Raw genomic sequence first — 27,323 nt, 5'->3', positions numbered from 1 at the left:
ATCACCGGTAGGCTAATGTCAATGCAAAGGTAGCCTAAGGGGTAGATGGTGAAAATTATATTGGAACATATGTCTCAGGAGTCAGAAACCAGAGACTTGTGATTACATTGAACAACAACACATGTCCTTGTTCAGTTACGTCTGGCTCTTTGTGGCCCCATTTGGGGTTTTCTTTTCTTTTTTTTTTGGTTTGTATTTATTTATTTATTTTTAGATTTCAACATTCATTTCCACGAAATTTTTGTAGGGAAAGAAAAATTTCTATACCTCATTACCTGTGTTTCTTATTTTCCAGTTATATTCAATAATAATTCTCAACATTTGTTTCTAAGACTTTGAATTCCAACTTCTCTCCCTCCCTCCCTACCCATCCCCACTGAGAAGGCAAGCAATTCAATACAGGTTATATATGTGTCGTTTTGCAAAAGACTTCCATAATAGTCATGTTGTGTAAGACTAATTGTATTGCCCTCTAGCCTACCCTGTCCCCCCCCTTTTTTATTCTTTCATTTGACCTTTTCCCTTCCCAAAAGTTTTTACTTCTAGTTACTCCCTTCTCCCATTTGCCCTCCCTTCTATCATCCCCCTCACCCCACTTGTCCCTTCCTCCCCTACTTTCCTGTAGCGTAAGATAGATTTTCGTACCAAATTTAGTGAGCATGTTATTCCCTCCTTAAGCCATATGTGAAGAGAGTAAGCTTCACTTTTCCCCTCTCACCTTCTCCCTTTTCTCCTCCATTGAACAAGATTTTTCTTATCTCTTTTATGAGTTACAGCCTGCCCCATTCCATTTCTTCCTTTCTCCTCCCAGTATTTTCCTCTCTCACCCCTTAATTTTTGTTTTATTTATTTTTTATGGGTATCATCTCTTCTCATTCAATTCACCCTGTACTCTCTGTCTATGTGTGTGTGTGTGTGTGTGTGTGTGTGTGTGTGTGTGTATAATCTCTCCACCTACCCAACTGCTAAGAAAAGTCTCAAGAGTTACAAATATTATCTTTCCATGTAGGAATGTAAACAGTTCAACTTAAGAAAGTCCCTTGTGATTTCTTTCCTCTTTACTTTTTCATGCTTCTCTTGATTCTTGTGTTTGAAAGTCAAATTTTCTATTCAGTTCTGGTCTTTTCTTCATGAATGCTTGAAAGTCCTCTATATCATTGAACTACCATTTATTCCCTTGAAGTATTATACCCAGTTTTGCTGGGTAGGTGATTCTTGGTTTTAATCCCAGTTCTTTTGTCTTCTGGAATATCCTGTTGCAAGCCCTTCAATTCCTTAACATAGAAGCTGCCAGATCCTGTGTTACCATGATCACACTGTGATATCCTGTCACTGAGTAGTTCCATAGTACTTGAATTGTTTCTTTCTAGTTGCTTGCAATATTTTCTCCTTGACCTGAGAACTCTGAAATTTGGTCACAATATTCCTAGGAGTTTCTCTTTTTGGGTCTCTTTCAGGAGGTGATTGGTGGATTCTTTCAATATTTATTTTGCCCTCTGGGTCTAGAATATCAGGGCAGTTTTCCTTGATCATTTCATGGAAGATAATGTCTAGACTCTTGTTTTGATCATGACTTTCAGGTAGTCCCATAATTTTTAAATTATCTCTCCTGGATCTATTTTCCAGGTCATTTGTTTTTCCAATGAGATGTTTCACATTATCTTCTGTTTTTTCAACTTTTTTTTGTTTTTTAATTTCTTGGTTTATCTCATAGTCATTAACTTCCCTGAACTCCAGTCTCTCTTTTAAAGAACTATTTTGTCCAGTGAGCTTTGGAACCTTCTTTTCCATTTGGCTAATTCTGCTTTTTAAAGCCTCCTTCTCCTGATTGGCTTTTTGGACCTCTTTTTCCAATTGAGTTAGCCTCTTTTTAAAGGTATTATTTTCCTCAGCATATTTTTGGTTCTCCTTTAGCAGGCTGCTGACATGCTGTTCAAGCTCTTCTATGACCTGAGCCCATTTCATATTCATTTTGGAGGAACTGGAGGCAGAGGCCTTGACTTGACTTCCTCTGACAATATGCCTTATTCTTCCTCATCTGAAAGGATGGAAAGAGACACCTGTTCACCAAGAAAGTAACCTTTTATGGTCTTATTTTTTTTTCTTTTTGGTCATTTTCCCAGCCAGTTACTTGACTTCTGAATCCTTTGTCAAGAGGAGGGTCCCAGTGCTCCTCCTCTCCCTAGTACCGTGCTCAAGGTTGAGATTCAGATCAGCTATTCAACTCCCCCAGGGACTTTGAGTTGGGGCAGGGCTGCCACTGAAGGCTGAGGTTCAGATCAGCTGCTCAATTCCTCCAGAGGCTTTTAAGCTGAGCTGCCTGGACAGCGGACCCAGGCTGCTTCCACAGCCACCACAGCCTCTTGCCTGCTGCTACTGCTGCTGCTGCTGCCTAGGGCTGGTGCTGGGGGAACCCTGTTCCCCTCTTGCCCAGCTGGGAAAGCCTTCCCACACTGACCTTTGGAGCTTTCTTTTTTGCTTGTGAGTTGAGGGATCTGGGATCCTCCCTGCTGGGAATTCTGCCCTGGTGGTCTGTTCAGGTCCTGTTCCTCCCAATTCCATGTGGCTAGGGCTGAGCTCAGCTCTGCTTAGCATCCCTTGAGATAGACCTTTCCTGTTGGCCTTCCAGGTTACCTTTGGTTGGAAACCTCTTTCACTCTGTTGTTCTACGGCTTCTGCTGCTCTAGAATTTGTTGAGAGTCATTTTTTACAGGTATTTTGTGGACTGTGGGGGAAGCCCTAAAATATATGCATCTTTCTACTTTGCTATCTTGGCTCCACACTCGGGGTTTTCTTACAAAGATGCTGGAGTGGTTTGCCATGTCCTTCTCCAGTTCATTTTACAGAAAAGGAAACTGAGGCAAATAGGGTTACATAACTTGCCCAAGGTCACACAGCTAGTAAGTATCTGAGGTCAGATTTGAACTCAGGAAGATGAGTCTTTCTGACTCTAGGCCTGCCACTCTATCCTCTGAACCACCTAGCTGTCTTCCTGAAGCCTTATATTTACATGCACTAACTTCCTCTGAGATATGCTGAATGTAACAGACACAAATAAAAATAAAACTGATTGATTTTTAAAAGACAGTAAATGACTATCTTGTTGATATGGAATGCATTTCTGAATCAACTGCTTGCTTTACAATCAGATCACCAACATGCTGGAGCAAAGACCAAAACCAACACCTCTCTTTTTTGGGAGAAAGATTAAAAACAAGAAAGTCTCCTAACTGTAGTGACTTCAGTTGGACTTGTTTAAATAAGCTAATGGTGCCCCCAAATAGGAACACAAATGATCACAGTTTCCTAAGGAAATTTTACTGCTGTAAATCACAAGAACAAAAGAAGTCAGACCCTGCTACAGCCAGCAAAGACTTCATCACCTCAACAAACTGAAAGAGAATGCAGTGTATGTAGTACAGTGGAAAGAGTTTCTGTCAAATCAGAGGATTGACTTCTGAGGTCCCTTTTTGCTCTAAACCTGGGAGCCATAAAAATCTATGGGCAGCCAACTGAAATACTGGTTCAGAACGTAAACTTGTTTGTAAAATCTTATGGAGGGCAAGAATATCAATTGGGTTACCACATAAAGTAGTGGAGAGGAAAATGAGTCTACTGAAAGCTTGGTTAGAGAACCCACTAAGCAAAATTTTCCCAAGGGTGTGAAGGATGAAATTGTAACAAAAAATTACAAAACAGACAGAAAATGGAAAAAAAAAGTCTATAAAGATTTGTATACCAAACTCTTTTCACAATAAATAAAGCATTTATTGAACTTTATTATATGTCAGGTGTCTTGCTAGGTACTATGTATACAAATACCAAATGTTCACTGATAATTAAATATCAAAGATGTTAAAAATGGGCATTAAAAAGTGGGACAGTCAGTTGAAGGAGATGACACCTGGCCTAGGAAACTAAGATTCCAAGAGGTGGAGGTGAGGAGGGTGAGCTTCCTGTACATCAGGAACAGCCTGCACAAAGGCACTGAGTTAGGAGACACAATTTTGTATATAGCAAGTAGCCGATTTGGCTAGAGCATAAGAGTGTGTGAAGTAATGTGTAATCATCCTGGAGAGAGATGCTAGGGCAAGATCGTGAAGGGGTTTAAATGTTCAGCAGAGGTATTTGAAAATTATCTTAGAGGTAAGAGGAAGCTCTCAGAGCTGCTTGAGGAGAGAGTGGCAGGTTCCAACTATATTTCAGAAATAACACATTTCATCAGTTGTGTGGAGAATGAATTGGAGATGGTAGAGGCATTTTTTAGGAAACTATTGCAGGTAGTTCAAGCAAGAGGCACAGAGGTCCTGGACTAAGGTGGTTTGTGGCTGTGAGTGGCAAGAAGGTGACAGATGTGAGAGGCTTTGAGGAGGTAGAACCAAGGTGACTTGGCTACAAGACTGAAAGGGAATAATCAGGGAGGACTCCTAGGTTGCAAACCTGGGTAACTAGAAGAGTGTTGGGGGCCTTGATGGAAATAGAGAAACCAAAAGCAGTAGTGGGCTTGGCTAGGAAGAGAACTACTTCTGCTTTGGGCATGTTGAGTTTGAGATGCGTTTGGGAAATACAGGTGGATGAGTCTGGCAGACTGTTGAAGATGTGGGGACTGGAGTCCAGGAGAGAGATGAATATGTATATGGAAATCCACTACATAGCAATGATATCTAAACATGTGGTACTAGTGAGATCACCAGTAAAGAGACTATAAATAGAGGGCAGAGAGGGTCCAGGACAAAGCCCTGGAGTATACCCACACAAAGGGCATGGAACCTGGATGAGGATCCTGCAAAGGAGACTGAAGAGTAAGACGTAGGATGAGTCACAAAAACTCAGGGAGGAGAGAGTGCCCAGAGGGAAGGGGTATATATCAGTGTCAAACACTTCAGGAAGATGAAGAAGGATAGAGACTAAGAAAAAGACCATTGGACTTAGAAATAAGGGATCATTGGTGATCTTACAGAGAGTGATTTTCATAGAGCAGTGGAGATGGAAACTAGTTTGCATCAGTAAAAGTGCAGCTACCATATTTGAATTTTAACATTAGAATCCCAGATACACTACATGAGGAAGTAGAAAAAACACTGAGGAAAGTAGAAATGGCACAAAATTGGGAGGAGTAGATGACAAAATATATACAGAGAAAGTCCATGTTGGAGGTGGCGTACCTTTGTGGGAATTGATAGATTCATTCTCAAGGTATCTCAGAAAATAATGATAAAGTCTTGGAAAAAATCTTGGATTTCTTTTGACTAAGAGAGTATCAATAATTACTGTTACATATACATACCTTCCAAATTACAAAACTCTTATGAGAATATATCTATCTGTATATTTATGAGAACATATCTATCTATTGATCCATCCATCCATCCATAAATCTATGTATCCACCAAGGTCATCAACTACTATGATAGCCTCCTGATTAAGTGTCTTTGCCTCAAGTCTCTCCCTGTTCTATTCCATTCTCCACACAGCTGCCAAAATGATTTTCCTTAAGTCTTGTTCCAATCATGTCACTCCTCTGCTCAAAAAACCTTAGCGGCTTCCTGTTGTCTCCAGGATAAAATATAAGCCCGTCTGTTTAGCTTTTGAAGTGCTTCAAAAGTAAGCATAGCCCAGAAAACACTATACAGAGTGATCACAACAATGTAAATGGAAAAAAGAACAATTTCAAAATCATAAAATGAATGTTGCAAAATTATAAAGAACAAGCGTGACCCCCAAAGAAGAGACATGAGAAGATACTTCTCTACTCTTCTTTGCAAAGGTGGAGGGATAGTTCATGAATATGGAACATTGCCTATTATTGGCAGATTTTTTTCATGTATTGATCAGTTTTACTGATTTTCTTCCTTAGCCTTTTATTCCTTCAAAAGTAAATTCTTTGATATATGAGATGGCTCTCCAGAAGAGGGAATCAATATTATATCAATCAATTTATATCAATAAAATTTATTTAAAAGAATAAAGTGAGTCATCACCTATCTTTCCAGACTTGTTATACGCTACTCCCCATTCCACACTCTACGATCTAGCCAGACTGGCCTTTCTCTGTTCCTCACACATAGAATTTCTTCTCCTATTCTCTGTACTTTGGTCACCTTCTCTTATCCTTGGAATGCACTCTCTCCTTACCTCTGCCTCAGAGAATCCTCTTCCTTCAAGATTCAAACCAAGCACCAGCTTCTATGTGAAGCCCTTTCTGATGTTCCCAATTTCTAGTGCCCTTTCTACAAATACCTTGTATTTTATTGATATTTACTCTGTATATACTTATGAGTATACCTGTTTTCTCCCCCAATAGAATCTAGATTCCTTGAGAGAAGTGATTGTTTCGTGCCTTGTATTTGTATCCCAAGGTCTCGCATAGTGCCTGGTATGTTATGGGCACTTAATTCTTTTTGATTAATTGATTTATCCTTGAAAAAGATATGATAAGGGAAGTCAGACTTTTGCAAATAATATTATATAGCTGATCTTTGCAGTAACACAACTGACTGAAAGGTGTAGAGAATATTTGATCCCCCTGTACTACTTGTTTTTGATGATTAAAAAAGCATTTGATTTAGTGGAAAAAAATGCAATCAACACCTTGATTTTGTTCTGGGCCCTCTTTTTCTTCTCTTTTCATATTCTCTTGGTGGCCTCATCAACTTCCATGTCTAGAATTATCCTCTTTATGCGGATGATTCCAGCCCTAGTTTCTCTCTCAATTGTTGCTTCCAAATTACCCATCATTTACTAGGAATTTACATCTAAATATCCCATAGGCATCTCAAACACAATATGTCCAAAGTAAAGGTAATTATCTTTTCCCCAAAATCAGCCCCTCTTCCTACTTTTCCTATTTTCTTGGAGGACACCATCATCTTTCCAATCACTCTTTCCAATCTTTCTAATCAGGTGCTAAACCTCAGAGTCATCTTTGACTCTTCACTTTTGCTCACTCCCCCACACCTAAGTCTTTTTAATTCTACCTCCAAGACATTTGTCTGTGTCCCCTTCTTTCCACTTGTGCAGCTACCACTGCTCTCCCCATGTCTCCTAGAGCTAGACTGTTGTAACAGCCTCCAAATTGGTTTCCCTTGCCTTCATTCATTCACTCCAGTCCATGATCTGCACACCTGCTGGTGAGATAGTCTTAAAGCGCAGATCTGACCACATATTTACATTTTTGTAGCGTTTTAAGGTTTGCAAAGCATTTTGCATGTATTGGATCCTCAGCAGTATCTCTGCAAAGTGGATATTACAAGTTTTATTATCTCCGTTTTGCAGACAAGATTCTCAGACAGGGTAAGTACCTTGCCCCTAGTCACAAACTAGTATTTGAGGTAGGTCTTCTAGAGGTGAAGTCCTGAACTCTGTCTACTAAACCTGTTTGTAATACATTCTCTGCTTTTCTTCCATGTAGACACAGATACAATATTCTGTCTTTCCATTTTTAAAAATAAATTGCATTAATACCTTTTACTTTTATCCTAGTCAGTCCCAGATACATACCTACCTCAATCAAAAGAACCCTCCTTATAACAAAGACAAAGTGTTCATCAAAATCAACCTACACAGTGACTCTATTTAACAGTGTGTTGCATTTAATTATAATCCTCCAGTTTTCTACTGCAAACAGGAGGCACTTTTATACATTTTTTTCGCTGTTTAAGATCTGTACAATTCTCAGCATTTGATTTCTCTGTAAAGTTCTTTTCATTCCTATTACTATAGGGATTGTACCTCCCCTGCCACAACATGGTTTAAGCAGTCTTTTCTCCTCTCCCTTGTAACTCTCAATTAGCTGTGTGTGTGTCCACTTTGAGTACTTTATGAGACAAATAGAAAAGTCCAAGACCAGCTTTCTTTCATCACATTGCCGACTTTTGGGCCATTTCTCAACACTGGCTCCTCAGCTGCCCAGTTTACTGTGTGATCATGGAGGATGATGAATGAATTCCTGGTCCTCAGTTTCCTCTCCTGTAAATAAGGAATTTAGTCATCTAGTGCTTCTATGAAGCTATCATGCACATTTGGTTTGCTTAAGGGATTGCAAATTTATCCCAATATTAGCACAAGTTAAAGGAAGAATCTTATACTATCCAAGTTTAATTGGACATTCTTTTGAGCACCTGCTGTGCACAAAATGTGGACTGTGCTAAGAGCTAGAAGCACAAAGACAAACAATGAAGTAATTCCTGCCTTCAGGGAGCTGCTGTTCTAGGGGGGAGGCAGGTATACATGTATACATTAGACATGTATACAATTAGTATAATTCAAAGTAAAAAGAAACGGGTGCAAAGGAGAGAGCCAGGCAAGTGTTCTAGGAAAATATGAGGCAGAGAAAATGCTTTTAGTTGGGGGAGAGAAGAGATGTCAGGAAAAGTTTAATGAAAGAAATGGCACCTGAGCACATCTAGAAGAAGGAGACAGATTTAACAGGCAGAGATGAGGTCCCCAAGAATCTTGCAGGTCAGTAAATAGATGACTTTACACAAGAAAATAGCTTTAGAAAATATTATTATATTGATGGATGATTACCAGATAGTCATCTATTATTGATGGAAGTTAGGAGTGTGCATTGAACATTATAGTTTGCTGTAGACTCTTCCCTGAAGACTCTTTGTATATTTCTGTAGTCAGATGACTAGCAGAGTTACTAAGGCTCATCAGAAAGGGAATTATCAACAAAAGAGAAAATGTTGTTCTGTCTTTTTACCAAACTACAGTACGTCCAAATGAGAGATATTGTCTTCTGCAAGGGACAAAGGGTGCATACAACTTGGTAATGATCCTTCTTGGAGTCTTATGCTATAAATAAGATCTTGTTACATCTAGTTCAACAAGAGCTGACAAAAAGGCTTTTAAAGAAAAATACCGGAAGTCTTGGGAGATATGTTCTTTGAAGGCAAGGTATGAATCTTTTCTACCTTTGTATATCCCCCACTGTACTTAGCAAAGGGTCACACATACAGATACTCAGCAAGTAATAATAATAGCTAACATTTGTATAGTACTTATAATGTGTGAAGTACTGGGCAGAGTGCTTTGCAATTATTCTCTCTTTGGATACTCACAACAATCCTGGAAGGTGGGTGCTATTATTATCCCCCTTTTACAGATTGTAAAACTGAGGCAGATAAAGGTAAAGTGACTTGCCTGGGGTGATCCATTTAGTAAGTGTCTAAGGTCAGATTTGGTTTGTTAACTGAAGGAGGCAGCACATTTGTGAGGGTAGGATGGGGGTGAAGTGCAGCTCTTCTGTGGATCCTTCTTAAGGCATCAATATGAGAAGTCATGCAGTCTCTCCCTAGTATAAGGTAGGGTTGAAATAGATGAAAAAGGTGAAAAGAACATTACAAAGTTGTTTAGTTGTTTTGTTTGAAGTATTCCTCATATATCAGGAATGTCACATTTGAATTTAAGTATAGGGACATTTTCCAAAATCAAAGAGAATTGATTTTTAAATAAGATGCTTTTCTTTGGGAATTATCTATACCATCCCTCCATGAGTGAGGATGCTCCTTTGAACTCTTTGTAACATCTCTTAACAGGATAATGCTATTGGCCAGGGAGACTATCACGCCCTGTTGCCGCTCATCCATCCTACTTGTTGGCCCCTGAGACACCTTGAAATGACTTTAGAAAGTTGGTGCTATGTGGATAGCTTAGAGTTTGCCTGTGAGAGAACTACAGAGTAACCATCAGAGGCACAGGGGCTGAGAAGTGATGGCAGAGGGCACTTGAACTGGTAAATGCCTCTTCACTTGGGGAGAGTTAAGCAGCCAATTTTATCAGCTTTCTTGTTTTCTAAGTGTGAATTTCTCCTGCTTGTGATTAGGTAACTGAAAAGTTTAAGCAATGTACCCTGTTGTCATTTCTCAAGAGTTGTGGGTTAGATGATTCAGATCTCAGGGGATGCCTGACCTGGGGCTCTTGGGAAAGTGGAATTTGGGGGAAGTGGGGTGGGGGTGGGTAGGGGAAAGACAGAGCCTGAACTATATAGACAGCAGGGTTGGAAAATGAGATCCAAACTAAGAGAAGCAAGGAGCTTCACTTGACTTCTGATCTGGCAGGAATCTCCTGGAGCTGCAAGAAACCTTGGCAGATCACCTATTGGATAGTCCTGAGTAATCAAGATCGTGTTAAAACCATCCTGGACCCCCTTTCTTTTGTAGACTTTGAAAGAATTGGTGGTTCTATAAGCCTCTGAGATGGGTGTCTCTCTCACTTTTATCCTCACTCTCTGTGTTATATTTACTTACATATCACGTGTAGCCTTCTGGGCAGACTGTGAGCTCCTGGAGGGATGTTCATTTTTAGATCTTGTTTTGGCAAGGCTTGCCAATGTGAGCTTCATGTAGGTTGCATGTAATGCTTATTGAATTGGAGATGACTTCTTCCAGTGTCTAACAATACTCATAGTTAGGAAGTTTTGCCTTTTCACTAATTTAAGTCCCCCAAGCCACAGCTCAGACCTGGTTTCTCTTGGGTAGAGATGGATAACAAAAGGACATCACTTCCAATAGAAACAAAAATACTTGCAATTACATGCTTCGTGGTTCACATTGCGTTTGATCAGTAATACAGGAAATGTCCTTTGAATTATAGGCATAAAATGTCAGTCCTGGAAGGCTCCTTCGAGGTTTTCCAATCCACACTGTTCATTTAACAATGTAGAAAACTGGGGTAAAAAGAGGAAAAGTGACTTTCCTTGCTATACTGTAAGTTTCCCAAGTTCAGAGGGCATGTATTATTCAAGCCTTTTTGAGAGGTAGCTTGGGTAGAACACTGTATTTTGTAGTCAAGAGGAGCAGAGGTCAAATCTCACCCTCAGCTGTGTCACCCTAGGCAAGTCATTTAACTTCTCTAGATTGAGAAGGTAAAAAAGAAGGGCAATAAATACAAAAGTCTGACTCTAAAGGGGAAAATGATATAGAATAATAACTTGAGGAAATAGCAAAGTCAAAGGAAGATTATTAAGGGTAGAAAATATTTATAAGTACTGGACAAGGAACCAATAGATAAGATGAGGTGGAAGATCAGAGGTAATAATTTAAGAAAAGGACCAAGCTTCTGGTAAGAAATGGCAGGTTATTGGGTCAAGGATACAAGTAGAGTAATTAGTCTTGGCAAGGAGAAGGACTAGTTCTTTGGAGGAGTAAAAGAGGAGTAAATGTGAAATGATACAAAAAGATTTTGAAGTGCAAAATAAGGGAGGAATGTAGTTTAGAATTCATGGTCTGGGTTTTCTCAGCAAAGTAGGAGCTGAGGTTGTTTACTTAAAAGGAGGAGGGGTGGGGAGAAACAGAGCAGCAAAGGAAGGCTGAGGGACAAGAAGATTTAGAAGGGCCTCTGCAAGGAGTGTTAATTGAGAATTAATCAGGAAGAAGGAATAAGTATCTATGCAGCAAATGAGGCCCTTGTTGAGATCAGATAATGTGAATTTGAAATGAAAGTCTCATTGGCATAGTTGTGTGACTTTTCCCAATGTGTTCAGAAACATGGGAGCACGAATGCAGAAAACTAACGATAGGGGAAAAGAGATTTGTCAAGATATCAATTCAAGGGAGGAGGACAATGATTAATTAAACCAATCACTTGTGTAGGGTCAAGATTGAATAGAGGAAAGGGAGCTAGAGATGGAATAAATGAATGAATGGACAAGAATGTCTTAGAAGTTTCAATGAGAGTGAAGAATACATTTAAGAGGAATGAGACATAGAAAGAAATAAAAGGACGGAAATTTGGTGTCAGAGATAGGAATTTCAGGCATCATAATTACAGTTTATAGTGAAAGCTAAGGCATACTTCTTCCTGGTGAAGATTTAGGTCTTGGGAGATGATGAACTTGAAGGTCAGAGTGTTTATGGGAACACCAGCATGTTCTGAAATATTAGGTGTTAGGGTGGAGTGGAAGACTATGAACAAAGTATTAAACTCCTTCAGAAAGGAGGGTCAGTGACCCAGGGGTCAGTAGGTTGGAGCAAAAGGATTCTGGATAAGGTGATATAGCTGAATGGAGATGGCTGAAGGATAGGTGGTAGTCAAGAGAATGAGTAGACCTGCTAGTCCACCTGGTCCAGTGGGCCAAGAGGCACAAGAGGAGCATCCTGTGATGGAGACAGTAGCCAAGATGCACTGTCTTCAGAAGGGAACCAGGTTTCTGTGAGGATAAAAAGATGGAAAGAAGATGAATGGAACTAGTCTAAGATCAAGTGGGAGTTTCAGAGGACACAATTGAAAAGAAAAGGTAGAATAGAATAGGGATGTGTGTATGTGTGTGTGTGTGAGAGAGAGAGAGAGACACACACACACAAACACACACACACAGAGAAAGAGAGAGAGAGAGATGAGAGGAGTGACAGAGTGAAGTATGTTAAAAGGATTGGGTTTTCAGAATTATCATAGATATTAGGGAAGGAGGTGAGAGTTTTTTGCCATTCACAGGATAGAGGAAGTACCACTTGATTGGGATCCAGAATTTCCAGGGTCCTGTGATGATGGATTCCAGGGCCGTATCATTATCCTGTTCTCTCTCCAAACACTGGGAAATTGAGGTGAAAGACAACAGGAGAATCCTTGGTTTCTAGGGCTGTGACAACTCACACTTAGCGTTTGTTTCTTTGCCCATCCTGTGGTGGGTGGCCTCTGACACACCCAGGAGATACCCCACATGTGTAAGGCCTCCTGGGTGAAGAGGCTTCTAAAATAAGTCATTGAGATGGGCTAGGCCTTGGGCTTTATCCTTCTTGGTTCAGTGATGTTTTAGGGTGGAGCAAGTACTGGAGCAGTGGGTACCTCCATCTATCTGGCCGCTCAGTCATTGCAGAGGTCATACAGTCAGTGATTTGCAGAGCCAGATTTTGACTCAGGGATTCTGATTTCTAGTCTAATGCTCATGGATACCATACTGCCTTCCAGTATGAATTCATTTAATTTGACAAGCACTTATTAAGTACATACTGTCTATAAAGCACTTCCATCTTCTAGGCATTGGAAATACAAAAATGAGGAATGGTTGAATACTTGTCTTCAAGAAAGTATATTTGGGGCAGGGGGAGGTATGCATGTATACAGGTACACATAAAATGTGTATAAAAAGCTATCACTGTCAGGTGATAGGAAGGGACCCATGACTAGAATATGGCTCTAGAAGGGTATCCTTATAAGGATATAAGGGTATATAAGGGTATCCCTTATTCCAAGGCTGCTTCCAAAGTGACCTGGGGGCAGTACGTTGTGCAAGCCTGCCTTATTCAAAATGAATAGAACAGAGAAGGTGGAGGTAAGGTTGTGAGACAATGTGGATGCCCAGAAAACTCTTGGGCAAACTTAATTTCTAATAAAAACATGTAAAGAAAACAGAACCAAGAGCATATAATGGAGAAAAAACTTAAAAAAATTATATAAGCCTATGGAGTAATAATGTCAGAAGTCTTAAAGTTCAGTTGAAGCACAAAAGGAATGCTTAGAATAACAAATGGGATAGTATGGTTTCAAAAACATATATTGGGGAAAAGAATATTTTATTTTTTTTATTATTTTAATTAATTAATTTATTTAACTTTTAACATTCATTTTCACAGAATTTTTGGGCTCCAAATTTTCTCCCCCTTTGTCCCCTCCCCCCACCCCAAAACACCGAGCCTTCCAATTGCCCCCATCACCAATCTGCTCTCTCCTCTATCATCCCTCTCTGCCCTTGTCTCCATCCTCTCCTCTGTCCTGTTGGGCCAAATAACTTTCTATACCCCTTTACCTGTATTTCTTATTTCCTAGTGGCAAGAACGGTACTCGACAGTTATTCCTAAGACTTTGAGTTCCAACTTCGAAAAGAACATTTTAAAAACAAGAAAAGCCTTCTGCTTGAGTTAGATGGAAACATTCTTATAGATTACAGAGGAACTACAGAATTATGACTCTTGCTTTTGTTTTCTCTATCAAGAAGAATGATTTTTGTACTGGAAAGTGCATAGCAAAAAGTGGCTATTAGGGAGTTAAAATCTAAGATAAGTGAGGAGAAAATGAAGAATATCTAGCTGCCTTGGATGAATTCATGTCATCAGGCCTAGATGGACCAAATCTCGTGGTATGCAAAAGCACTAGCAAAGATGATTGCTGAGTCATCGAAAGTTCATGGGAGACAGGAGACTTACAGTGGGGCCGGAGAAGAGCAAATGTTACCATTTCAAAAGAAGGAAGAGCTGAGTCAACAAAGTTTAGCCACTGAACCTGACATTGGTTGCTGGCAAAACTCTAGAATGTAACATTAAAGGAATAGTTTGTGAACATCAAGGTAAAAAGAGACCACATGGCTTCGTTCAGAATAGATCACGTCAACTTAACCTCATTTGTTTTTGATGAAGTTTGATTTGGTTTTCATGGGGTTATGCTGGTAGATGAGGGGAATGTGTGTAGATATGGTTTATCTAGCTTTCAACAATCTACCTTGACAAAACTGGATCAAGATCATGGGGATCAAGGGGAAGAAGGCAATTGTAGGATCCTAGATTTAGGATTGGGAAGGACCTCAGTCTCCTAAAGGACAAGATTAAAAGATGGAGTGGAAAATAAGATTTAGAATTGGTTGAATGGCCAGAACCAAAAAATGGTTATTAAAGGTTTTATGTTTTAAAGACCATGAAGGGGCTTTAGTGGAGTCCCATCTTTGACTCTGTGCTGTTGGCAATTATTTTTTATCAATGATTTGGATAAAGGCATAAAGGACATACATGAAGAATGTCAGATGATCCCAAGCTGGGCGGGAAGGTTAATACACAATGTGATAGAAGCCAGATCCAACAAGATATTGACAGGCGAAGATGATGGACTAAATCTAATAAGATTAAATTTAATTAGAATAAACTTGAAGTTGGGTTATAAAAGTCAACTTTACAAATATAAGATAGGGGAAGGTTGACTAGATAGCAATTTGTTTGGAAAAGATGTGATTAAAGGATTGCAAATTCAGAGCATCATAGCATCACAGGATTTGGGAGTTGAAAGATCTCTGTCAGTGACTATCTGGTCCAACCCATACTATATAAATGAATGATGTGACATAGCAGTCAAAACAATTAATTTATCTTATGCAGCATTGAAGAGAGTTAAGTGTCTGAAATAAAGGAGATGATAACCCCACTGTATCCTGCTCAATAAGTCACATCTGGAAGGACATAAATAAACTAAAATATTCAGAAAAGAATAGCTCTTATGATGAAGTGTCTCAAAATCCTATCATATGAGGATAAGCTGATGAACCTGGGAAGGTTTTGCCCAGAATGAAGACTTAGAGTGGAGGGGGGAGGTGGAGGAGAATATAATAGCTGTTTTCAAGCTTGTGAATCACTTTCTTGTGGATTAGGTTTTTTCTCTTTGGCCCCAGAAGCAAATTAGGAACAATGGGAGAGGCAGCTTGGTTGGTATATGGGAATGAACCCTGAATTTGAGGACCTGGATACAAATTTCAGTTCTGCTGATTACTAGCTTTATAACCTTGGGTGAGTTGCCCAAGAGAGACATTTCTGTCTCTACCCCCACATTCCTCATAAGGAGATTGGACTAGGTGATCTTTCAGGTCCTTTTTGGTTCAAGATCTTGGATCATGTGATTTTAAGCTCAAGAGTAACAGATCTGAGCTAGATATCAGGAAAAACTTTCTAACAATTAGAGGTATCCCAAAGAAAAATGGGCTGCCTCAGAAAATGGTGAGTTTCCCCTCAGAAGAGCAATTGCATCAAGCAAACGTGGCATGATCACTTGTTGAGGGTGCAGTCTTTGGGATGCCTTCCAATTCTGAGATTCTGTAATTCTCATAAAATACAAAATGGAATCAGATGGAATCCAAGGGACAACAGGCAAAGTGCTATGAGAAGGTTGAGAAGGGAGAGATTGCTTTCATCTGGCGTGGAGGAAACAATCAGGGAGGCTTCATAGAGGGGATGGCATCTGAGTTGTGCCTTAAAGAAAAGAAGGGACTTCACTAAATGGAGATGGGATAGGGTGTTAGGAGTGGTGCTGGTGGGGCTCTGTTCCCAACATGGGCTATGGCATGAGCCAAGGCATGGAGCTAAGGGAGGGCAGGAGAAGAAGAGAGGGCAGAGAGTAGTCTATAGGATACATGAAGAGTAGTAGCATGAAATCAGGCTGGAAAGATCAATTGGATCCAGATTATACACAGCCTTGGCCAGTGGGGTCAGGCCTTTATTTATTAGACTGTGTGGAGATACTGAAGATTTTTGAGTAATAGAACGACCTCGTTGTAGTGATCATGAAGACGATTATTCAGGGGGTTGTATGGATTAGAGAGGGGATGGACTGAAGGAACAAAGCCAGTAGAGAGGCTTGTAGTTATTTAGTTGGAAAGAAATGATTACCTGAACTGAGGTAGCTGCAGAGGGGGTAGACAAGTGACCCAAAAGGACAGATTTGCCATACTAGGCTGAGATAGTGACACCAAAATACATATTGGTGGGAGGCACAATTATTCATTATTCCACTTGTTGCCTCGTGTAAAATATGGCTTAATTTTCTTTCTGGAAAATTTACCTTTTACATTTGTCTAAGTAACTGAATAATATAATGGAGATATGGATATAATTATATATTTAGAATAATATATGGTAAAAGGTTCTTCATGCCTTATTTGTTCCTTGTAACCAGTTTGAGGTATTTTTCAGCTTCTTCTTCTGAACTTGGCACAGTGGAAAAAGTGATGGGCTTTGACTGAGTTCTGGATACTTGAACCCTCCAAACAGATTGCTAGCTCCAAACTATGGTGATTAACTTCCTAGCTCTCCCCAGGTCTGCTCTTTCTACCTTGCAGCTTATACCTGTGTACCCTTGCCCCAGTATCTCTTCTGATGCATAGATGATTTATGCCCCTCATCTGTTTAAAGATAGTAACTCCCTATCTCCCTTACCAAATAAAGTCTGAGCTCCTTTAATCGTCATTCCGCCCCCCCCCTCCCCCCCCCGCATAACACAATGCCTTCAACTTGTCTTCTCTCCTATCTGATATTTCTCCTCTTATAGCCTCTGAGCTCTAGCTAAACCTGACAGCTCTGCCCCTGCCAAAAAGCTCTGTGATCTCATGTCTGTGTTCTTTGCTCACACTGCTCCCTGGGCCTGGGATGCTTTTCCTCTTCTTGCTTGCCTGTTAAATTTCTGCCTAGTTTTACAACCCAGCTTGAATGTCATCTTTTCCAAGAAGCCTTTTCTGATCTTCCTCACCACCTCTCCCACCCCCAGTTTATTAATCGCAGTCCTCCTTAGGCCTTACAGAGGACTCTGTTTAGCAACTCTCAGATGCACTTATATCAATCATAAAATGTGTGTCACTCTGCGCCAGGTATCTCTGACCAGTGACCAGTGACTGTGAATGTTCTGGAGAGTAGTATCTCTGGCACATTGCTCTGCATACAGAAGGTGTTTAATAAATACTTGTACTATATTTTATCACTGGGCTGTTGTGAAGCTTACCTGAAACAATGTAGGTGAGGCCCTTTACAACCAGAAAGTACAAAATTAATGTGTTTCTATTAATAATGATATTTATAATTTTAATCAGTATTTATATTATAATTATATTATAAATAGTTATTTTAACATATTCATTATTATATATTATTTATTATATGTTATATAAAATATAATGTATTAATTATATTATATTTATTAACATATACTACATTTATTATAATTTATTAATATACATTTATTTATAAAAACTATTGCCATTAAGTGCCAGATCAGCTATGAATACTATATTTATTTATAATTATTGTTAGCTGCTAACATTGATCACGTAAAATATCAAATCAATGTCAGCTAACAATATTTTCTTTATACTTATGATTAATAGTAACTGTCATTGATTTAAAATTTTGTGGTTACAAAGAGCCCACATTATATCGTGTAAGTCTTGCAATAACCCCATAAGGAAGGTATAGTACAATACTAACAGTGTGACCCTGGCAAGTCACTCAACTCTGTTTGCCTCAGTCTCCTCATCTGTAAAATGAGCTGAAAAAGGAAATGGCAAACCACTGCAGCATCCTTGTCATGAAAACCCTAAAAGGGGTCACAAAGAACCGAATGTGATTGAAAACATCTTAACAACAGCAACAAAAATTCTCCATAGCACTTAGAATCATAGAATTGTGGAATCCTAGAATTTTAAAGCTGATACTCGTTAAATATCTACTGCGTGTGAAGCACGTGTGGTAGACGCTGGTAGAGATACAAAGCTTGAATAAGACATGATCATATTTCTCATTAACACTGAAGCTTCTGTCTAATTGTGGATTGTTCCTAATAATTATAGGAACAGTAATACTCAAGCTGAGTACAAAAATGTGTTGCAACCAAATGTGGGATTTGGTTGTCTTTGTCCCTAGTGAGGCATGCTTGTCTATACAATAAGACTTTTCTCTTTTCTAACATTTTCTCTCGATAGCCCTGGTCCCCTGTGCACCTCGACAATATCGGCATCTGTTGTACTGAATTTCTTGTTTTATGTTTCCTTTGTCTTTTAGGGAAAGGTGTATAGAAGTCTCTGGTGGTTGCTTGTCTGGGCTGCTTTTTATTAAGGAAGTTTGGTCAGCTGGGGAGCCAATTGTCCCTTTCTTGCTCACCATCACTTGGTGTCGAACCCCTGTGTCTGGCCCTGCCTTGAACATCTGTGGGATCCAGGCCCTCCTCTCAAGGAGATGACATTCTTTCTTTATTGTTTTCAGCATCCCCTCAAAGCTGAACTCAGGATAACTGCAGAAGGGAAAGACCTCATCTTGGACCTGGAGAAGAATGAGTAAGTGGATCACTACAATGTCTAGGAAATGAACCAATTACCTTTTGTAACCCTGCGTGTCAAATAGAGGAAGCAGGTGTTTGTATTTTAGAGTGGAAATGGCTAAGTTCATAACAAGAGTTCACAGCTCCTCTGAGGAAGCAGATTGGAGTGGCAAGACTGAGTTCCTAGTACCTTGATTCTAGTGCAGTGGAAGGGGCGTTAACTTTGAAGTCAGAGGACCCAAGTTCCAGTTCTGCCTCTCATGCTTGTGTATGTTCATGACCTCAGAGTGAGTTCCTCATCTGTAAAGTAAGAGTATTAAGGGAGTCTTTGTGGCTCACTGGAAAGCATGTTAGATTTGAAGTCAGAGGAAGTAGGTTCAAATCCCAGTTTTGCCACTTATTATCTATGTTACCTTGGCAAGTCGCTTAACCAGCATAGGCCTCAGATTAGACAGCCTCTTCCATTTCTAGGTTTATGAGTGATGCAGCTAGGAACTAGATCAAAAGTGTCAGCTGGTTCCCTATGAGCTGCTACAAAATTTCTGAGTGAGGCAAGAACCAGATTAAAATGCAATTGGGAAATATTTAGCGAAATACGTAAAAATACAGCACAACACAATGTTAATTTGTGATATTCTAAATCAATATGTGGACAATTTGAGTTTGACGCCACTGAACTGGATGATCCCCAAGACCCTAAATCTTATGTTGCATGCTTACTGTACTGCTTAGCGACTCATCATTGGATTTTTCTTTTAGTTTTTTAGTTTTGGGATCCCTTGGAGTTCACAATAACCCCATTGATAAAGGTTGTTGTAGAGAAAATATTACAAAGCCACAGCAGTTGTTTCACTGCCTACAGCCAAGCTCCAACCCACCATATGGAAAGAAGCAAAGGAGATTGTGGAAACGAGTAGAGCTGAGCAGGGGCCAGCAAGACATGTGCTGGGATTTAGATCCAGGGACCCTGGTTTGTCTGTGTTCTGTAACAGGACTCTGTCCCCGAACAAAGGGATTAGGTTCTGCTGCTAGTGGCTGTCAGCAGTCTGGAGGTCACATCTGCTCTGCGCTCATCTGTCTACCTAATGCCATTGATTTTGGGTGGTGGAGTGGCTCAGGAATGTTTATGTATTGATTTCCCATCTGGCCTTAGAATATCTTGATTCAGGCTGTTGTGCTGGTGAGCAGAAATACACTGCCCTGATATTCCCCAATGATAACTGGAGAGCAATCCCTGACCAGGTGATCTCCCTTCTTCTTTCAGCAAGAAGGAATGAAGTACTTTGGTATAATTCTACCAAAGGAACCAGGCTTCATTGTGACATGTAAACATAGCTGATAAGACTGCATGGCTTGGATCGCTGCCGGCTTCTTCTTGGCAGCTCCCTGAGCCCCCTGAAAGCAGATGAGTAATCAGATCAAATGCTTCCAAGAAAGGGATGGATGAGGACTTTGCCATATTCAGCTTGATGAGAATTGTTGCTAGAGTCTAGTAGCAAGGGAGAAAATGAATTATTCCTAATTTGGGCTTTTTTGTCCTTTTAAGAGGAAGGAGAAGAATGTCTGAAGCAAGGTAAAAGTTATTTTGATGCAATGGGCTTGAATATGGTGGGGTGGGGGAAATCACAGAGGCAGATGGGGGATTTCGAGTTTGAATGGGACCTCAGAGTTCATGAAGGCCATGCTTTACCTAAGCAGATGTCACCTGTAGAGTACATTTCACCTACATTATTGCAACGGCCTCATTTATCTCCCTGTCCCAAGGCTCTCTCCACTCCAGTTTACCCTTTGCACTGCCATCAAAGTGATTTTACTTTAGTGTAGATCTGACCAATCACTCCTCTGTTCAGTAAATTTCAGTTGGCTCACTTTTGCCTCTAGGATAAAATATAAATTTCTCTGTTGGGTTTTTTAAAGCTTTCCATGACATTGTCTCAACTTATCTTTACCAACTTCATTTCACATTACTACCCCTCCTATATACCATATGATCCAACGTAACTGGCCTTCTTTGTTCCTCACACATAACACTCATCTCCCATCTCTATGCCTTTGTACTGGCTGTTCTCCATGCCTGGAATGCACTCCCTCCTCACCTCTGCCTCACAGAATCCCTTCTTTTCCTTCAAGAAGCAGCTCAAGCTTTAGTAGTATCTCTAATCTGATTTTACTGATCTGTGACTTTAATTGTAAAGCATACCAATTTAATTCTGATCTCACATTTGACAGAAATGCAAATCCTTTCATGGACCTTTCTAAAAGCAAAAAGCCTTGTTTTAGCAACTTCATCTGTAAAAATGGAAATATTATGTCATTGAAAGTACCTGCTGTACAGTGAAAAAAAAAAGAAGCAGCTCAAACACCACCTTTTACATAAAACCTTTCCTAATCTCTTCTGTGCCCTCCTTCCCTCATAAACTTTTGTCTTTGTTCAGTCATGTCTGACCCTATTTGCAGTTTTCTTGGCAAGGATACTGGAGTGGTTTGCTATTTCCTTCTCCTGATCATTTTACAGAGGGGAGGAGAGAGAGGAGAAAGAGGGAAAGAGACCTTGAAGGAGGGAGAGGGAAATATAACTAGAAAATAAAAGTCCCCCATTACTACAATATCAGAACTCTGTACCTGATTTCAAATCTATTTCCCAAATTCTAATCAATTTCTTTTTTCTGTCCAGGTTATGACACCATCATGTCGTTTATTCCCTTCATTGATCTTTACCCAAAAGTTCTTCATCAGGGCTCTCCTTTCTAATAAATGAATTTATTCAAGTTTATATATATTCTTATTTTTAAAAATTCTTTTAAAGGTATTATGAACTTGAAAAACATCAGTAAAGCTTATTTCCATATGTAAAGAAGTGCTGTAGGAAATGTGAATAATAATAATGATAATGGAAATAATAATAATTAACATTTACCTAATACTTTTAAGGTTTGCAAAACACTTTAGATAGGTTATCTCATTTCTCCAGGATCACACAGCTATCAAGAGAAAGATTGTCTTTGAATCTGCCAAGCTCTAGTGTGCATATTTATAAAAAAAAATAGTAAGAAATTCAACATGTTAGTTCCAAAACTGTCCTGTTCTATTTCTCCCTCCCAACTTCTTTCTGTTCTTTTCTGTGATTTAAAAAAAAATTTATTGACATTTTCCTCCCCCCATTTTTTGGTTTCATCCTTACCACTCTTCTCTTTGCCATAACTACCACCAGCCTCCTGCCAAAGGAAAAATAGTCTTGGGGAAAAAAAAGCAATGTTATTTTGGTGGCCCTTTTTATCTCTTCTATTTCTCATGAAAAGGGGTTGCTCTTCTAGAACCATTTTCTTTCTTTTTTTCTTTATTTTTAGATTTCAACATTCATTTCCACAAAATTTTGAGTTCCAATTTTTCTCCCCATCTCTCCTCTCCCCCCAACCCCATAATATCTTGCATTCTGATTACCCCTTCTCTCAATATATCTTTCCTTCTATCACACCCCACCCTTCCCTTATCCCCATCTTCTCTCTTTTCTTGTAGGGAAAGATAAATTTCTATACCCCATTACCTGTGTTTCTTATTTTCCAGTTATATGCAATAATAATTCTCAACATTTGTTTCTGATACTTTGAATTCCAACTTCTCTCCCTCCCTTCCTCCCTACCCATCCCCACTGGGAGGGCAAGCAATTCAATACAGGCTACATATGTGTCATTTTTCAAAAGACTTCCATAATAGTCATGTTGTGTAAGACTAACTATATTGCCCTCCAGCCTACCCTGCCCCCCCCCTTTTTTCTATTCTCTCATTTGACCTTGGCCCTTCTCAAAAATGTTTGCTTCTAGTTTCTCCCTTCTCCCATTTGCCCTCCTTTCTATCATTCCCCTCACCCCACTTGTCCCCTTCTCCCCTACTTTCCTGTACTGTAAGATAGATTTTCTTACCAAATTTAGTGAGCATGTTACTCCCTCCTTAAGCCATATGTGAAGAGAGTAAGCTTCACTTCTTCCCTCTCACCTTCTCCCTTTTCTCCTCCATTGAACAAGATTTTTCTTATCTCTTTTGAGTGATAGCTTTCTCCATTCCATTTCTCCCTTTCTCTTCCCAATATTTTCCTCTCTCACCCCTTAATTTAATTTTATTTTTTTTATAGATATCATCTCTTCTGATTAAACTCAATCTGTACTCTGTGTGTGTGTGTGTGTGTGTGTGTGTGTGTGTGTGTGTGTGTGTGTGTATAATCCCTCCACCTACTCAAATACTGAGAAAAGTCTCAAAAGTTTTCCATTTAGGAATGTAAACAGTTCAGCTTTAGAAAGTCCTGTATGATTTTTCTTTCCTGTTTACCTTTTCATGCTTCTCTTGATTTTTGTGTCTGAAAGTCAAATTTTCTATTCAGTTCTGGTCTTTTCATCATGAATGCTTGAAAGTCCTCTATATCATTGAACAACCATTTATTCCCTTGAAGTATTATACTCAGTTTTTCTGGGTAGGTGATTCTTGGTTTTAAACCCAGTTCCTTTGACTTCTGGAATATGCTGTTGCAAGCCTTTCGATCCCTTAATGTAGAAGCTGCCAGATCCTGTGTAATCCTGATTGTATTTCCACAATACTTGAATTGTTTCTTTCTAGCTGCTTGCAATATTTTCTCCTTGACCTGGGAACTCTGAAATTTGGCCATAATATTCTTAGGAGTTTCTCTTTTTGGGTCTCTTTCAGGAGGTGATTGGTGGATTCTTTCAATATTTTTTTGCCCTCTGGTTCTAGAATGTCAGGGCAGTTTTCCTTGATAATTTCATGAAAGATAATGTCTAGGCTCTGTTTTTGATCATGACTTTCAGGTAGTCCCATAATTTTTAAATTATCTCTCCTGGATCTATTTTCCAGATCAGTTGTTTTTCCAATGAGATGTTTCATATTGTCTTCTGTTTTTTCAATCTTTTGGTTTGTTTTTATCTTCTTGGTTTATCTCATAGTCATTAGCTTCCTTGAACTCCAGTCTCTCTTTTAAAGAACTATGTTGTCCAGTGAGCTTTGGAACCTTCTTTTCCATTTGGCTAATTCTGCTTTTAAAGCCTCCTTCTCCTGATTGGCTTTTTGGACCTCTTTTTCCAATTGAGTTAGCCTCTTTTTAAAGGTATTATTTTCCTCAGCATATTTTGGTTCTCCTTTAGCAGCCTGCTGACATGCTGTTCAAGCTCTTCTATGGCCTGAGCCCATTTCATGTTCATTTTGAAGGAACTGGAGGCAGAGGCCTTGACTTGACTTCCTCTGACAGTATGCCTGTCATCTGAAAGGATGGAAGGAGACACCTGTTCACCAAGAAAGTAACCTTCTATGGTCTTATTTTTTTCTTTTTTGGTCATTTTCCCAGCCAGTTACTTGACTTCTGAATCCTTTGTCTAGAGGAGGGTCCCAGTGCTCCTCCTTTCCCCAGTACTGTGCTCAAGGCTGAGATTCATATCAGCTGCTTAATTCCCCCAAGGGCTTTGGGTAAGGGTGGGGCTGCCACTGAGAGGTGAGGTTCAGATCAGCTGCTTAATTCCCCCAGAGGTTTTAAGCTGAGCTGCCTGGACAATGGACCCAGGCTGCTTCCTCAGCCACTGTAGCCTCCTGCCTGCTGCTGCTGCCACCTCTGCTGGGGGAGACCTTGCTCCTCTCTTGCCCAGCTGGGAAACTCCTCCCACAGTGACCTTTGGAGTTTTCTTTTTTGCTTGTAGGTTGAGGGATCTGGGACCCTCCCTGCTGAGAATTCTGTCCTGGAGGTCTGTTTAGGTCCTGTTCCTCCCAGTGCTGGGCAGCCAGGGCTGGGCTTTGCTCTTCTCAGCATCCCATGAGATAGACCCTTCCTGTCAGCCTTCCAGGTTACCTTTGGCTGAAAACCTCTTTTACTCTGTTGTTCTATGGCTTCTGCTGCTCTAGAATTTGTTGAGTCATTTTTTACAGGTATTTTGTGGGCTGTGGGGGAAGCACTAAAGTACATGCATCTTTCTACTCCACCATCTTGACTCCGCCCTAGAACCATTTTTTAGCTATGAGTCCCTTTTCATCAAATCTCGATGAGACCCACAGGTCTCAACTTGCCTCTTTCTTCAGATCTCACCCTGTTTACTATCCCTAGTAGGTGCATTTGTGCATAGGAATCTTAGGCTATGTGTTATTTATGGCTGGTTTTCTTAAATTTGGCTCCTTGATACTAATAGTCTTTCTATGGATATCCTTCTTTCTGTATTTCACTGACTAATCTTCTCTCTGACTTGTCAGATCATGGGAGTAGTTTCCTCTCTCTCTCTCTCTCTCTCTCTCTCTCTCTCTCTGTTTTTACTTTAAAGTCCTCTCAATCAGATTTTCAAGATTCCAGTAAAATATGTATGTTACTGGACCTCATTAGCTATGTTCTGTATCTGGCAAGAGCTGCTCCTTTCTGTATTTTAATATGTGCTCCAGAAATCCAGATCCCACCTTTAGGCACCACTTCCTTAACCACTTTTTCAATTCTTGAATCTGCCTCTATCTTCCTCTATTCTGTCTCCTTTTTCCTTCAGTACCTGTGATGAAAGTACCACTTGTGCTCCTAAGGTCTTCAGTTTTTCCTCAGGATTTCATCATCCCTAACAAATTTTTCTAGATTCTTTCTAATGCTATGACTTTTCCCATGCATACCTGTGTATCCATGATAAGTCTCAGGAGACCCTCTTTTGCATTCAGCTCATGCACCCTGAAAAGATGAAGATGGCTGACCTTGCTCATGCTTATGTCAGACTGATTCATGGTTGCCCTTATGCCCTTCAACAATGAGTCAACAGCACCACTATTCATCTCTACTTCCTCTAATATGATTATTTCTGAATGATCTGTCTAGTCATGGCATCTGTGCTTCCATATCATTAATCCTTGGAGTTTCTTTCCTCTTGAGGCAGTCCACCTCTTCCATTCTGTAGGAAATGATTCACACACATTGTTATTCATTAGTTTTCAGTTATGTCCTACTCTTTATGACTCCATTTGGGATTTTCTTGACAAAGATATTGGTTTGTCATTTCCTTCTCCAGCTCATTTTAAAGATGAAGAAACTGAGGCAAACAGGGTTAAATGACTTGCCCGAGGTCACACATCTAGTAAGTGTCTGAGGCTGAATTTGAATTCAGGAAGAAGAGTCTTCCTGATTCCAAGCTCACTCAGCTGCCCATCACACATTCTACAACTCCAAATGTTCTGGGCATCTTCTTCCTCGCTTCCTTCTCTGTATTTCATTTTTTCCTCCCTCTCCATCTTGCCCATTTAGGATTCTCCTCTTCTTCATAATTTTTATTTTCTCTTTGAAGAACTTCCCCCAATCTTTCTAGGAACACTTCTTCCTCCTTGATAACCGGGAGGTTCTCAAGAGCACTCTACATTTGAGAGAGCTGTCCTACTCCTCTTGTTTTCTATCTCCTGTGTTCACACATAGCTGTTACTTGTCCCTAATGCCTATACTCTGCAATTTGGTACACATTTCTCCTTTTCCTTCTGCAATTGCTAGATCTTTAGTCCCCAAGTGTTTTTGTTGGTAGCTTTCGTGACTCACTTGGAGAAGAAAGTTGTTAACCACTCCATTGTCTTTACCAAGAAGACCTAGAAATGACTGAACAACAGTTTGTGGCTAACTGATGAACTGATATAGTGCAAGCTTCTTGTTAGCCATGCTAGGAGCTTCTTAGCAACTTAGGTTATTTGCAGAACATTTATTGCTTTTCTCACCTGCTTTTGTTCAGTAATTAGCAGGTGTGATTTTTTTCTCTTATATCTCTTATATCTCTAATCCAAACATTGACTAACGTTATCTCTTAAAAAGAAATTTTGCTGTATACACTTTGAACCTGTGTGTACTTCTTTTCTCCTTTCTGATCAGATGTCTCCATTTGTTTTGCTGATTTTTTGCCTCCACTTCCTTCCTCTGCCCCAGTCTTTTTGTCTATTCCCCTGCATCTAAGTAGGACTGCTCCCACTGTACCTCATAGAAAGCTAGGGATCACCCTCTTTTCATTACTAATATATACCCAAAACCTTCATAACCTCTAGTGCAAAACTTCCTTCATCTGCAAAGTGAAAGAATGTCACATACATTAGCCACTTTTTTTGACTTACTTATTTTTTTCTGTTAAAAGGGATAGTCTAATGTGGGAGTGGGAGATATCCAGAAATGATTGTGATGTAAAAATTTTTAGCAAAGCATTAATATATAAAATATAAAATTTTTAAAAAAGTTTTTTAAAGGGAAGCAGTGGAGGTGGACTAACTGACCTATCAGCTCTAGTTCTTTCTAGCTCTAAATATTGGGATCCTTCACTCTCACATTCCAGTGTAGGAAGCTCACCTTGAGACACAGTCAACTCTTTTGATTACTACTTATCATCTGCCTATTCTATGTCGGGGTTTGTTCTAAGTCCTGTGGAAATTGTGAATAATGATAATAGTGGTAGTAGAGGGAGTAATAATACAATAAACAACTAATATTTATAAAGCACTTTCAGGTTTGCAAAAACTCTACATATAATCTCATTTCATCCTTACAACCCGGTGAG

General features: G+C 39.7%; 1 protein-coding gene across 1 annotated transcript in view; it reads left to right on the top strand.

Moving 5' to 3' along the window:
- The window catches only part of ADAM19 (ADAM metallopeptidase domain 19), a 136,274-nt gene that overhangs the window by 6,190 nt on the left and 102,761 nt on the right, over nt 1-27,323 (top strand). Inside the window, exon 3 of the mRNA XM_072630847.1 lies at nt 18,729-18,799. Within this exon, the coding sequence (XP_072486948.1) occupies nt 18,729-18,799 (71 nt within the window). The remainder of the gene's footprint in view (nt 1-18,728; nt 18,800-27,323) is intronic.

The sequence above is a fragment of the Notamacropus eugenii genome, chromosome 1 (assembly GCF_028372415.1).
Source record: "Notamacropus eugenii isolate mMacEug1 chromosome 1, mMacEug1.pri_v2, whole genome shotgun sequence".
NCBI lineage: Eukaryota > Metazoa > Chordata > Mammalia > Diprotodontia > Macropodidae > Notamacropus > Notamacropus eugenii.
This window is presented reverse-complemented; position numbering and strand designations above follow the sequence as displayed.